This window comes from Ursus americanus, chromosome 33 (genome assembly GCF_024610735.1).
Source record: "Ursus americanus isolate L20-20 chromosome 33, mUrsAme1.1.p, whole genome shotgun sequence".
Classification (NCBI taxonomy): domain Eukaryota; kingdom Metazoa; phylum Chordata; class Mammalia; order Carnivora; family Ursidae; genus Ursus; species Ursus americanus.
Genome location: NC_142159.1, coordinates 26,114,778 through 26,130,062, shown reverse-complemented (window position 1 = coordinate 26,130,062; position 15,285 = coordinate 26,114,778). Strand labels below are relative to the sequence as shown.

Below are 15,285 nucleotides of genomic sequence, written 5' to 3'. Positions count from 1 at the left end.
AGATGGTGTGAGGGCAGATAGTCCCTTCAAGGGTTGTGGTGGTAAATGCGGAGTGCTGGTGAACATGAGAGTGACATGACACACGAAGTCTAAGCTGAAAAGAGAGGTCGCTGGGTCCTGGTGGGCCATGGATGTACACATTATCTATTGTTGCTCTAGCAGTTGCCACGTACTTAGTGGCGTAGAACAGGACACCCTTATTATCTGATCCTGTGGGTCAGGAGTTCAGTTAGGGCTCTGTGAGTTCTGCTGCTTCAGGGCTTCACAAGCCTGCAGCCAAGGGGTTTGGCCAGGGTTGTGGTCTCATTTGAAGGCTCAATCGGGAGAGGATACTTGGAATTCCAAGTTCACACAGTTTGAAGGATTCACTTCTTGGGTGGTTAGACTGAGGGCCTCCATTCCCAGCCACATGGGCTTCTCCAGCATGGCAGCTTGCTTCTCAGAGCCAGCGAGGGAGCGAGTCTGCTAGCAAGACGGAAGGGACAGTCTGTATCACCTGATCACGGAAGTGATATCTTGTCACCTGTGCGCTGACCTGTGGGGCTGGAGCAAGTCACCAGGTCCATTGCACATTCCAGGGTAGGGGTTACACAGGATGTATGTTAAATGTCATCAAGAGATGGGGTCATGGAGGGTCCACCATAGAATTTGTCCACCACAGTAGGGAGGGACGATGGCACTAGAAGGCATAGGACTGTTCTTCAGGAAGAGGCCCTGTAGGATGCAGATGGCAGGATGGGAAGTTTTAGAGAGGGAAGCTTTGGGGATGAAGGTCCAGGTGAAGGTTCAGATAAAATTTTTGGTGACATTTCTCAGGAGACCTTCCCTATCCTCTCTCTTCATCCCTTAACAAAGTGGGTAGGTGCCTCTTGAAATGCTCTTTCCTGTTAAACAGATTAACAGACTGTATTGTAATTGCCATCGATAAACCCTTCTGCCTTGCTAAAGTTGAATAATTTACCAGTAAATTCTTGGTCAGTGGAGATATCTGCCTTGTTTGCCTTAGCATGTTAGTGAGGAGGACCAAACGAGGTAATTCATATGGAAGTATTTTATTGAATGTAAAGTGGTATGCAAATAAAAGTATTAAGCTGTGCTTTCTTCCCCCAACCCCAGGTTCAGTAGGCTGTATGGACTTTAATATACATTTTACTTGTTAACATGGCTTCATTATGTTGTACCTAAGTTATTGAACTAGGCTTTATTTAATACTGTGCTATTTTTAGGGCCTTTTGAGTAGTGTTTGCTTTTGTGATAAATGACCCCAAACTGCTGTACCTTTCAAGCCCTTGTATCCAGTTTTTATTGTTTGTGAAAAATCTGTCCTTGCTGTCCCTCGTCACTCTTTTTGCTTCTACTGATCTGTCAGTTTCTAGCTGTCTTTTCAGACCCTTCTCATTTGTTGTTTCTGATCTTCTCCGGTCTTGGCAACCTGATAATTAAGCTTATTAGAACTGTGAGTAGTTTAATAGTAATCAAGCTAGGAATACGGATCAGAGAGCCCTTCTCACAGTGAGGTGTGGGAGCTTTTGTGCTTGGACTTTGTAAAAATCTCTTTTGGCCTCAGAGTGTGTCTTGGCTTCCTTCCTAGCTCTGGCTGTGTGCGGATTAGGTGAGGTTCCCACATAGCCCGAGTTCCATTCGGGGGAGTGAGGCTGCCATTTTCTTGGCGTACGCTTCATTGCTCTGTTATGAGAAACAGTGTCATTCTCCCCTTGAGTTTTGATGAGGTTTTAGTTTTTGGGCAGTAGCAAGTGGTGATGTTGATGGGTGGTCTGTAGTTCGTGGACTAAAAAATATTTGAGGAGCCCAGAAAATCTTTCCACCAGATCAACATCTAGGCACGTGTGATATTGCGGTGCCTTCCCTCGTTAGTCTTTCCTTTGGGACCCTGAACTCCCAGCTTATGTACTTGATATTCTTGGATAATCCCTCGGTGTCTACATTTGCTTTAGCTTTTCTGTCAGAGTGCCTTGTGTACTTTTCTGCCCAAACTTCTGCACTGTTTCCTTGTGGAGAAGCATTACTGCATCTTTAGGGAGAGAGCCTTGGTTCTTGTGGAGATAGCTCAGGAGTGTGTGGGAAGACCTGCTCCTGGTTCTTGCTCTGCTCCTTTCTAGCCAGTGGCCTTGGCAAATGTCTGTAACCATGCTGTGGCGTCTCCTTTTCTAGAATAGGCATCATGTCTGCTCTGCTACCTGCTGGGGCCAAAATAGGATTTTATATACGGAAATGCTTGTTACTTGTATGTAATATCAAATAGAATGCCTTGTTTATTGGGCTGATTTTGTTGATATTTTATAGTGCTCTATCTTTGAGAAGTTAAAAAAATTGTTGTCATTAGTGCTAGTAATGATAAGTGCTGCTAAAGCAGTGTAATTTTAAATTTCATCTAGTTTTTTTCTGAGTATGTTCTACTAGAATCTGTACAAATGTGGACATTTAATAAGTGCTCTTTGATTATTTTCAGAATATTGAGTATACTGGCTTCCTAGCCAAATTAAATTTATGAAAATTCTAATGATACTGTGATTCATATCTAGAAAGAATAATTTTTTTTTTTCATTCTGAAATCACTTTAAGTACGCTTTACATGAATCTCTGGTAATTGCGAATCAATTAATGTGATTTCTCAGGTCATAAATCAGGCTTGATATATTGTAGTATTAGTTCCTGTGTAAGCTTCTTAGAACTTCAGCTGTTTTGTGGTCTGTTTTAGCTAGTTGTTTGCTTTTGAACTCAATTCTAGGTGTTGAACTCAATTTGAGAGCCTAAAATGGTTTGTGCCCCAATTACCTTAGAGGTTACTACTTCACTTTTTTATTGAGCCAGCCCTGGTAGGAGGGAGTCAGCCACCTATCAGACGGTTTTCCTTTTAACTTGAGTACATACTTTAATTTTGTCTCTGTCCCATAGGAATGTTGTAAGGGTTATTATAGTAGCACCTATGATATATTTTGAACTTCTTGAAAAGGGGTAATATGTGAGCACAAAATATTTTTGTACTGTACCACCTAAGTTTCCCCCCACTAACCTTTTGTGGTTCAGAAAAAGGATAAAGTTACTTGTGTTTAGGGGTACAGTCTCAGAGATCATTAGCCCGATTTTATGGAGTGTCTCCAGAGCAGGGCCTTTGCCAGACCTCATGTTCCTTTTTGTTTGGCAGTTCTGTGCTCTCGCCAGAAATGTTTTAGTATTGGCTCTCTTGGTGTCTGTGAACACTGTTGAGTATTTTTACCCCTTAGTTCTTCTTGGTGGGTCTAAAGTAGCTTTTGTCTTACTGCTTGATTGTTAGGGGACCAGAAGATGGGTGGCAATTCAGGGCAGCGTTAGGGGAGGGAGAGAGGGTCGTAGAAAGGCTGGTAGCTGCCGTAAATCCCACCATCACGACGATAAGACATGGGGCCACTCGTTTTCCTTTCCGTGAACTTCTCGGAATGTCATTCATCTGGGAATTCACCATCATTTGAGCTTCCGTTGTGTGCCAGACATTAAGTATTAAGTACTGGAGATACCAGGACCAAAAGCCAGACATCCCTTTAAGGATGCCCTTGAGATAGTCTTATTTTGAGTATGTTAGAAAAATATTTATCAGAGAAGAAAAGCTAGTAGATTGGTTTTAGCTGCTGAATAGCCTTAGGGATTAAAGGTGGAGTTGTAGGTTAACAGAAGACATTTCTGAAAGGAGTGATTCTTCTGTAATTAGAAACACACACACACACACACACACACACACACACACACACACAAATGGCATTGTGCAAGAGACTGCTAGCTGATCAAGAAATCCATCTCTTCTTCCTGGGCATGTAGCCAGACCACATTTCCCAGCCTCTCTTGCAATTAGGTGTGGCTTTGTGGCCAAATGTTAGCCAATGGAGTGAGAGCAGGGAAGTGTGCCACTTCCAGGCCTGGCCCGGAAAACCCTCCAGGCATAGTCCCGTGTGTCCCCCCCCTTGCCCTCTCTGCTGGCTGAGAAAGAAGAGCCTAGTGACCTAGTAGGGTGCCGGGCGCCAGAGCCGCTGCTTGGAGGGGAGCCCTCTACTGATCATGAGCACCTGTTTTGGGCTTTACACCATCAAGAAGTAAATATTTATAGTGTTTGAACCATGATACAGTTTGCTCTGAGTAGCCTCCCTAACTGATCTAGGCATAATGCCTAGAACGCTAGGCAACACTAGCGAGTTTAGTCAAGGTGCTAAGAATTTCTGACTCTGCTATATGTCATGTTGTATGAAATGACCAGCGAATTTCAAGAATCAGTTTAAGTCATAGATGAAATATGTGGCAAAAGTTTTTTAATGTATCATTTCTAATTGATACAAGTGGTTTATTGCGTTTCAGTGTGGCCTCTCTCTGTCTTTGATTTAATGAGCTGTGTGGGCCTCAGTTGGCTTTAAAGGGACTCTGTGGAGACTTAAACATTCAGAGTCCTTATTTCGAAGAACTGTAAATACAGTTTTCATCATGCAGCTTCTCTATTCAAAAGCCTGTCATCGCTTCTTATTATGTAGCATTTTGTTTCATTTATTCCAGCAGCATTCCAAAACTATGTGTCACACCCTGACCTAGGTTCTCTGAAGGGAGTCCGGTGCCTCCAGAGTTTGGGCTTGGTACACAGATAGTTACTGAGTTCTGTACTGCTGCCATCTGCTCCTTTTAGCCTTTAATAAATCATGTATTGTTTCTTCATTACATTTTTTTTTAGTATTGTCTGCAACTTGGTAGAGTAGTTTTTGGAGGCAGGGAGTGTATTTTATAGAGCTTCTGCTTCTCCCTTCTTGGGTACTTCTAGAGACGCTGGACACTATATTAATTGAGGAACCATCCCTGTAGTTTCTTTTAATTATCTTGTTTGGATTTTCTGGTATAGTTTTGTATTATAGTTTGTGTTAACAGTCAGATGTACTTTTTTTAGTCTGTTAGGAATTCATAGAATTATGGAGGAATGTTACGATTGGAAGGATCTTTTTTTACATGAATTCCTGATCTTTTAGAAAACCGTCTAGTTCCTGATACTCAGGGTTATGGCCCTGAATCATGGCATGGGCATCACCTGGGGGCCTCTTAGAGGCACAGGGCAGGGCCACACTCAGACCTGTGAAGCAGAACCTGCATTTTAACGAGGCCCTCAGGTGACCCGCATGCACATTAGGGTTGCAGATGCTCTGTTGACGGTCGACGCCCCATTTTACTCTCAAGGAAACTGGTTAAGTAGGGAGTGGCCCAGAGTCACACAGCTGTTCATTTTATTGGTCCCCGTCTTTGGATACATCTTGGGATCATTTGGGAACTTTTCAAAAATACCGATGCCTGGGTCCCAGCCCCACACATTCTGACTTACCTGGTCAGGATTGCAGCCGGGGCATCAACATTCAGAAAATCTCCCTGGATGACTGACATGCAGTCAAGCTGAGAGCCACTTGTCTGGTTGATGAGATAAGCCAGCTTTCTTGATGCTTCAGTCAGGGAGGCCTTTTACTCCACGCATGAATACACGTTCAGAAATGGTGTTTTCCCTACCTGATTTCTCACCATCATGCATCACCCATTTTATATCCATGGCATTTACCCCGATTACCACCTGCTTCCCCCACTGGCACGTACTAAAGGGTAGGACCTTTGTCTGTCTTGTTCCCTGCTAGGTCCCAGCTCCTAGACCAGTGTCTGGCACATATTAGGTACTCCTTTAATATTTGTAGAACAGACAGAAGGAGTTGTGATACAGAGGGAAATGCAGGCCGCTCAGATCTCACTAGCAGGATGACCTGTCTTGGAAGGCTCCTGAAGGGCAGTTGAGCTGAAGAGTCAGCCAGGGAGGGCAGCATGGAGATGTGCAGCTGAGGGCGGACATGGACCCAGATCTGTCTGCCCTTGAACTTGCACTTAGAGTGTTGTCCTGGGGACAGAAAGGCCAGCTGTTTGCTTCAGACCTTAGCAGTTAGTGGGACTGGGATAGAGGCTCCACTCCATAGACCTTCAGACTGGTGTTCCTCCATCCCAGAGCCACCTCTGGCTTGGTATCGTGAACAGATCATCTGAGGGTCCTCGGAATGAGAGGCCTATCCCAGAGTCTGGCCTGTGGGTCTGCAATGTAAGGTAGCCATTTCTCATGGAAGTTTTGTTGGGTTTTAGCTTCTTTCCCTTGAGAACCTGGTGTTTTTGAGGGTGGAATGACTTGATTTCACTCTCAGTTTATTTGAGTTTCTTTTCTGGTTAACTATTAAGACTTTATTATGCCAGTGTTGAAGAGAAGTCATGGTTGATTGTTCGTGATATTTCTGTTACTTTTTCTTTTTTTTAGCATTTAATTCTTCTGATTTGTTATTTGGTATGTTTTACTGCTCATTTACCTATTGTCGAACGTTGAAGTTAGGTGTAAAAGTCCTTTTTTATGAAGCCATTCATCAGTGTGTCCCGCTGTACATTAGTCATTTTTAAATCTTTTGATGTTAAGATCGTTGTTAAGATGTCTTGTTAAGTGGTAAACTTATACTATCTTTTCTGGGTAATAGGAAGCCAGAAAATGTTAAGCCTTGAATGTAGCACATTCTTTTTAACATCATAGAATTTCAAGTTTCAATTACGAAATGACATTGAGATGAGATGTTGCATTCTGTGGTTAGAAGGCTGTTGCTGGCGGTTCTTGCAGATGTTACTCGAAGTCAGACTGCTGTTGGCTCTACATCAGCTACTCACTGGAAGAGATGAATGTTGATTTTCCAAAGGATACATGAATTTTGAGCTTAGTCCATAGTTTATAGGGAGAGTTCTTAGGCTCAGATGTTACCACAGGTTGCTAGTCAGTAGGCACCACTGTTGATTAAATCAAACAGAGGAAGAGACATTAAAAACCCTTGAACAAGAATTTTCCAGAAGCAGTAAATAATTAGGGAGCTGATGGTTATCCTCGTAGCTAGCAGTCACATTGTGGAGAAAGACCTAGTCTGTGGTGAAGCATTTGGTCATGGATATAAGGAGAGGAAAATTGAAGATTCAGAGAGGTCAAGTTTAGTCAGATTTCAATACTCTTTGGCACAAAAAATTCAGGCAATCCTTGGTACTTAGAAAATGTTAACATTGTTAAAGATTATTTTTACTAAGCACAGAAACAATAGCACTTCATATTCGTGTTGTAGTTTTGAATTTAAAGCACTTTGTACACATCATCCCTTGTAATTCTCCCAACAACCCGTGAGATGGGAGAGGTACTATCACTACCCTTTTTGATGAGATCATATATAGAGAGGTTAATTTACTTTTCCAAGGATAGCTAGTGAGAGAACTGAGCTTTTCATATTTTAAATATAAAATGTTAAGGGTGATTATTGAACTTCTAAACTGTCCTTGGTTTTCTAAGTATATACATAAGTGGTTTATAATGCAGGATGAATAATCTAAAAATTTTTTAATACTGAAACTGAAGAAGGATATTTTTAGGACCAAAATAATCGCCTGGCAAGACTCACAGAAATTGTTTTCCTTTTTTTAAAGTTACTATTGTGTAGTTTTTTGTTTTTTTTTTTTACATGAAAAGTTTGATTTTATTTACATGAAGCAGCCTGAGAGTAGAGACCTGGTCTTCCAACTTCCTCCTGGCTTACTGTACCTGCCGTACTGTTAGTTAGCACTCATTAAGTCCTTTGGAATGAGTTGGGGCTTGGGCCCACTGTTGGGAAATGGTTAGTAATGTTGTTGAATCCTGACTAAACTGCAAAATGAATACGGCATTGGTTCTTAGCAAACACTTCCTGTATGTACAGCACATATGGTCCCTATTAAAAAAATTATACACATAATATGTGTTCACCAGCATGTATCTTTTTTTTTTTTTTTTAACACACATATATTTTGAAACACTCTTGAATCTTCAGAAAAATTGCAGGTGTGGTAGGAAGAGCTCTTCCCCCCTCTCCTAGCTCTTTCCCCCCTGAACCCTGTGAGAGTAAGTTGCTGGTGTGTTTCATCATCCCCACATACTTGCTTACCTATTTCCTGCAAACCAGAGATGAGAGCATTCTCCTCTGTAACCACTACATAGTGATCAAAATCAGGAAATTAACACTGAGACATTTCTACCCCTTGATCCTCAGATGCTCCTGCAGCTGTGCTGGGTGACCCTGCGGCAACCTTTGTAGAGAAAGGTCCAGTCAGGACCCTGGGGCACACTGTCTTGTTTCTTCAGACTCCTTTGATACAGAACAGTTCTCAGTCCTTTTTGACTCTCATGACCTTGACACTCTCAAAGATTACAGGCCCGTCATTTTGTGGAATGTTCCTCAATTTGGATTTGTCTGATGTTTCCTCACGATTAGATTCAGGTTTTGCATCTTTGGCAGGAATATCACAGAAGAGCCAGTATATATCTTTTTCAAAGATTAGTTTTACATTTTATTTTCTGTTTCCTTAGAGCGTTTCCCAAAGTGTATTCTGCGGAACTAGCACCTACTGTGTTCTCAACACCGTGCCACCTCTAGAAGGTAGGATTCGAAAAGCTTTTAACTTACAGGAAGGGGTGGGCTTGGCAGTAAGAGTAATTCCATCATGGTAGCGCAGTGGACATAGCCTGTGACCATGCCTCAGGGGACCTGGGTTCTGCCTTTAACTTGCTGTGTGATCTTAGATGAGTTACTTAATCCTTCCGGGGGTAGCAAAATAATACTCCCTTTGTAAAGTTTCTGTGAGGGTTCAAAAAGGCAAAGGGTTTAATCACATGGGAAATTCAAAGCACTCTGCAAATGTTAGATACTAATACAACAGTTGTATAATTCTAGTATCCAATTCCCGTGACTTCGAGTAGGAGCCGTGTGGTATTGTGGGAAAAGCCACAGGTCACAATTGAATCCCATTTGAGTCACTAGCTGCGGCTCCTGGGCAAGTTAATCTGAACCTCAGGTTCTTCATCTGTAAAATGGGGGTAATTATGCCCTGATGGGTAATTGTGAAAATTAAATGAGAGAACGCAATGTAAAATCCTTTCTGGATGCCTGATGTAGAGTCCTACAAATGTTTACTTCCTAATAAATAGTAGAAAATAAGTTTACTTGATCACATGCGGCTCAAATTGAAATTGAATGGAATGAAGCAGGAGAGGATGCCCCAGAACCCAAATTGAAGCAATCGATTGTACAGCTTCTGTGCTCCCACTTTATCTGCCTCTGCTCGCATATTTTTACATTAAAAATGTAAATGCAGATAAATAGTGAGAAGTTTATTGAACCTAAGTTAGGAGTTGACCTAAACCCGGACCAGAGATTTTGTGGTGTGATTGACAGGGAGAGGGTAAACCTGGGCTACCTAAAAAAAGACAGGATGAGTTTTGATGATCATACACTCTTAAGGAGAGAGAGGAAAGGGGTCGTTAAATAGCAAAACTAGTTGTTTTCTATGAAAAAAAAAAAACCCAAAACTATAATTTTTTGTTTTCTTCAACTTCAAAAGTCTTTTGGATAATTACAATTGAGTAACTCATTTTGGAGAATTTCTTTTAGAGAGATATCATACCGATGCTTGGCACATAATTAAGCACATTGTTGCTTAATTAATATTTATTTTGGGTGCATAGTGATTTGAAGGTCTTAGGTTAGTGACGGCGGTATTTGCTGCTGTGAGCGCTGTGCTGACTTGAATATAATAATATGTGCTTATGTTTCCCTGAATCAGTTCCTATTCTACTAATTAAATCTAAGCACATAATAATTAGAGCTGAACAGAAAAATTGTAGAGCTTCCTTTTAATTTTACTATTCCAAGTTGTTGATCAAATATATTCCCAATAAGATTTAGCAGTTGGATACACTGTTACACCAACTTACTTTGAACAGTTTGGTCTAGAGGTTGAGAGATTAATCATAATCGACTTGATTGAATAACAGTGTTCATAATTATTCATGGAACCAAAAATATTTAATTTTAATTAATTATGAATCAAAATAAAATGGATGTTATAATTTCCAGGTTAGAGTTAATATAGTTATGACTTCCCTTACAGGAGTCAATAGTGTGTTCCAAGGAGAGAGTTTAAATATATCTTTTAAAATTTAAATAAAGGATTTGGTAATGTTAGTTTCAGTTTTTTGAACTAAAACATGAAAATAATTCTACTTTTTGCCTAATTAAGTGAATGAGCATTTTTTGCATATTTTTTAGTTAAATTGTACTATGCCTCTAAAATTATTGTTTGGGAAATATTTGAAGGTTGTCTGGAAAGGATGGTTCATTCTCTAGAATTATAGCTGTCAGCCAAGCACATCATCTGTCAATTTCAAGAGTTTCACTAGTTATTTTTATTGTGAAGTAGGTTAGAAAACTATTTTGCAAAGTCATATATCATACACGCATATTTTGCCAGATAATGATAATGAAATGTTTTACTGTCTTTTGTTGACACTTCCATGATGCAATGTCAAAGTTTAACTATTTGAATTAAATGCTGAGATGCAGTTAAAACCGGTATATACCTTACTTTCACTGTTAACTCCAGATACTATTAATAGTCTTAGTACTGAGACAAACATTTAAAAACTGGCACAGGAATTTATCTAATTATTGTATCATTTATAGTTATTCCAAAAACATTAAAAAGCAGCTTTTAATTAAAAAACAGAGTTTTGTACAGTCTGGCCATGTGAGCAGTTCTTTTCCAGTGTGAAAAGCAGAGTTGCTCTCCCATCACACTGTAACTGGAAAACTGAAATTTGAAAATAGGAGTTTTAAGATTCTGCCTGTTTGAGCTCCTAATATTCTTTTCCCAGTATTAAAATTGCCATCTTCATAATGCACATTGGGAAAATTTACCCATTGTTATGTTTCTAAAAAACATCCAATTTATATTCAGCATGAACCTAAAATTCTGGAAATAGCACAGTTTAAAAACTGATTAAGGGGAACTCATTGGCCTGTCATACTCCTCTTCCTTTTGAACCCATGGCTGCACATCCCCATAAAGTGCTATATTTGGAATCGTGATTGAGACAGTGCTTACACAGCCATTCTCCTTTTCCTCTTTGAAAGCCTTTGGGCCGATTCACCGCTGCCTGATTTGGTATCAGAGTGGAAGACAGAAGCCTTTTCTGTGGCAGTTAGTTGTGCTGTTGAGAAGAGTATCTCTTTCTCTCGCTCCACGTGCGTGCATACACATGTGCACGTACACACGTGTGTGTCTGTACACATATGTATACACACGTGGGAACACACATGTCTAGGTGTGTGTACACATGTGTACATATATGTAGGGACACACACACACACACACACACACACACACACACACACACCTGTGTTTTATAGCCACAGGACAGCTGGGTCCCTCAAGGAGGCTTAAAAGAACAGATAATTAACATCAGGTTGTGATCACAAACATAAAAATAGAAGCTGGGGTTTAATCTTCTGTTCATTATTGTTGAAAATTATACTTTAATAGTTTTCTTGGAGGTATGACTAGTCATATACAGTTCAGAGTAAGCCTATTGATTGAGCACCTAGTGTAATACTGTTTTCATAAAAGGTATCCTGTAAACGGTGACTCTTTGAATTGAGTATAGATTTTAGAATTTTACCTCTACTTACAGAATTGTACACATCATGGGAGATTAAAAAAAAATGAGAATAACACCTCTTTAGGGGAAGAGAGAAGGGAGGTATTGGCTCATGTGATTTGGTATTCTGCGCTTTATAAAGTTTTATGGCCCATGGTGCCTCCCTTGGGAGGATGCAGTGCAGGGAGCATGCATAAGCACGTAGTATTACACCGGTTTTATAGAGGGTGATTAATACAGAACTTTCTATGAACATTCTCTTAGTTGAACACTTTGTTTTCTGGTTTCATAGCAAGATTTTTAAGAAGTTTAATTTTATTTTGCTATTAAAATTTTGGATTCTTAAAAGCAGTCAGTTTTTAAGTTTTTCAAGTTTTAGTACTGCTTACAGAAATAGAGGATTGGGCATTCTAATTCAATTGGTTGTGTAGTTCATGGACCAAAAAAGATTTAGTATGCTACAATTCTCTTAAGTTCCTCCCTTTAAAATATTTCCATATTATGTAGTAAATTTTTCCAGACTTATTTCTGTGCCCAATATTTTTCTGTTAAGGTCTTTTCCTTGAGAAGAAATGTGTTAATCAGATGAAAAATGTTTGGAGAAGATTTTGTCGTGATTGTAGAAAATTTTTTATTCTTATGTTTTTCACATGCTTAAAAAATAGGCTGTGCTAAGCAAAATTGCAGTAAATGGCTGGAAAGATATATTGTTGTATTTCACTTTTAATATTATTAACTAATTCCTGTATGCCTGTGTAGGGTTCTTTAATTGTAAGACATTTAATTTATTGAATGGCAGTAAATTTCATAGGGATTTATGCCTGGAGGAGAATTGGAGATTACTTAATTCTCCTTGATTTAGAAAACTGAGAATATTAAGTAACTTACCCAAGGTCACACAGTTAGAAAGTAGCAGAACTGGGTCAGAATCTTGGATTCTTGATTTGGAGTTCAGTGTTTTTATTGTACCTTTTGATACCAGAATAAGTTATTTTAACTATGATTTTCTGGAGCAAATTCAGTCTTTAGGATTTTAGTGTGTTGCTCCTAGTACCTGATTATGTATTGCACTCTTTGGATATTGGGGCTTCCATTTAACATTAAAAAAAAATTGGACTGGGTGATTCAAAACTTTGACCTAAATGTGCCAAAACTGGCAAGAAATTTTGAGCCAGGCAGAGGGACTTTGTTATCGGAATGAAACAAGAAATGATCTGTAAATGAATGAATGAATGAATGAAATAATACATAAAGGAAATGTTCTCTTCTAGAAAGTATCTGGGAGACTGATTATCAGGTAGTCAGACATACCATCTTGTCTGAAAGTAATGAACTTTTCTCTCACTAGTTTAGAAGAGTTACATTTTGATGAAAGACATTAATTAAATAGATATGTATATGTAAATCAAGTTAATTAAAATGATATGTTTTTAGATTTAGGCTAGAAGGACCAGCCTCTGTATTTACCTAGGTTGCTAGTTGCAGGTTTAAATTCCTTATATTTATAAGATCTATAATTTGCCTTTGAAAGGATAAGTCTTATTTGTATTCTTGGGGATGAAGTAGTATTAGTTCATAAATAAAATAGTCATATTTTATTATAATTCCTCTTCCTTAAAAAACTTAAAACTTTTCAACTGGTTAATAGAAGATTTCTGGGTTTCGTGAGATTAAATCCTTTTGCAATTTGGATGTACTTCATGGAAACCTGGTGGGAGAACCTTTAAAAGTAATGTCCTGCTTAGGGGCAGCTGCTGGGATATTTCCTGCTCGCTCACTTGTCGTGGAGCAAAAGCTCCATCTTATTTTAGAGCCTCTTGACCAGATTCCTGCTGCCACCTCTCTGATCAGTGTGTAAATGAGCATCGTTAACCAGAGGAATGGTGCTCTTGGTCTCACAGTGACCAAACTAAGCTGCCGTTTCTTAGCTTGCCAGTATACTTAAAAGGAGATTTTCCTCTATTATTTTCTCTGAATCTATTGTTTTCTTCTTTATAGATGATCATGGGAACAGCAATAGTAGTCATGTAAAAATCTTTTTACCGAAAAAGCTGCTTGAATGTCTGCCGAAATGTTCAAGTTTACCCAAAGAGAGGCACCGTTGGAACACTAATGAGGTAGATAAATTTCTATTTTTAGGGGTATAATTATTTTAAGGGCAAAGTTGTTAGGTCATTTGGCATAGTATACTACTTTCTATTAGTTTTAAAATCAAAATACTGAACTAGGGGATTGTAAATGAGAAGAATATTTAATCTGGGTTTAACAGAAACCAACATGTTTCTTGAACTATCTCTAATCGGCTTGGCTTGCGTTGAAAAATATAAAATATGCACGCTGACTTACTAAGGTAGCATGAGTTATCATACTTGTGTTCTCTTGCATTTTGGCGTCTTGCATTTGGTGGTTAACTCTGCCTGCATCTCAGCTAAACACTAGTTCTTATGTTGTCATGAATTAATAAAGAGACAGCCCCAGTGTTCCACAGAACATGCAGTGTCTTGACAGTGTGAAGTTTCTGTAGCATTGGGAAGGACAGGCTTCTTATTAGCAAAACAGCTGTCAGTCCTTTGTGGTGAAAAGAGTTTGCATGGAGAATTTGATGAGTTTACCTTAATGATAGGAGTTTTTATATTAGGAACAGAGGCTGTATGGTAGATTGTGTATTTGGCATCCAATTAGAAGATTGGTAAAGTAGAATCAATAAAAGTATCTTCTTGGATGACGTTTCTTGTTTTTGGTAAGTCTTAGTCTGGGAGTCTTAATATTAAGGGTGGATTGCTTTGTCATCTTTTTAATTTTGAAATCTGAATATTTCCGTGTAGGGTAATACCCATTTAGTGTGGCGATGAGAACTGGGTATGTGTCCATTGATCTGGGAATTTTATTCCTTTAGTTCAGATGGCTGTGATTACTGGCTTTCCAAAGTTGGGCTAAGTCCATTTGTGTGGCTGGCTCAATGTTCACTTCCAAGTTAAGTTAATACAACCTCCTGCTCTGTGTTGGGCCCTCAGTTTTGTTAGAAGACACAGGAAGACAGTAGTGCTGACTACTTTACCATTATCTTTTTAAGATTATTTTGTTCTAACTTCTTGACTTATAGTGCCTTTGTTTTGAGTTTTAAGAGGTTATATGGGTGAAAGTTGGTCTGCTTAATCCTAGTTGATAGATTTAAATACTCAGTAGACCCTCATAGCTTTGATACCTTGTCTCAACTGATTTTACATTTCTTCTAAGGTATGTATATTTTGATTATTTGCATATATTATATTTCCCCCTTAGACAGAATACTTTTACCTCAACAAACATTAGCTAGTTTAGAGGCCTGTTGTTTTAATCAGTTATTGATTAACTATTTTAAACATGAAAACAAAGTAAATATGCTGAAAATTAGTTTTAATCATAGATCATTACTCTGTCAGCAAAATAGTATGATTTGGGAGCCATTCAGTAGGTCATAACTAGGTCATGAATTATTTAAAAACTCAATATGTTTCTTAGTAGTCCCTGAAACATGGATCTGCTCCCTTACTATTATATATTAGCTCCAGTTTATGTAAAAATGAAACAAAACACATAATCGGTATATATTTTTTTCAATATTATGTTTTATGTGAAATTGGCAATTTATTTTTAATTACGACTTGAAATTATATTTGAAGCCAGCAAGCGCTTAATTAAAATTCGTGGTCTTTAGGGTCTTCTGAAGCTGGAGTCACAGTATCTGAAGCTTAGTTGGTAGAGTGTTC

At 38.9% G+C, this 15,285-nt stretch overlaps 1 protein-coding gene across 1 annotated transcript in view; it reads left to right on the top strand.

The window, feature by feature from the left end:
- Positions 1-15,285, top strand: part of LOC123796167 (uncharacterized) — a 79,124-nt gene that overhangs the window by 20,966 nt on the left and 42,873 nt on the right. Inside the window, exons 3-4 of the mRNA XM_087858388.1 lie at positions 8,411-8,480; positions 13,535-13,653. Of these exons, the coding sequence (XP_087714514.1) occupies positions 8,411-8,480; positions 13,535-13,653 (189 nt within the window). The remainder of the gene's footprint in view (positions 1-8,410; positions 8,481-13,534; positions 13,654-15,285) is intronic.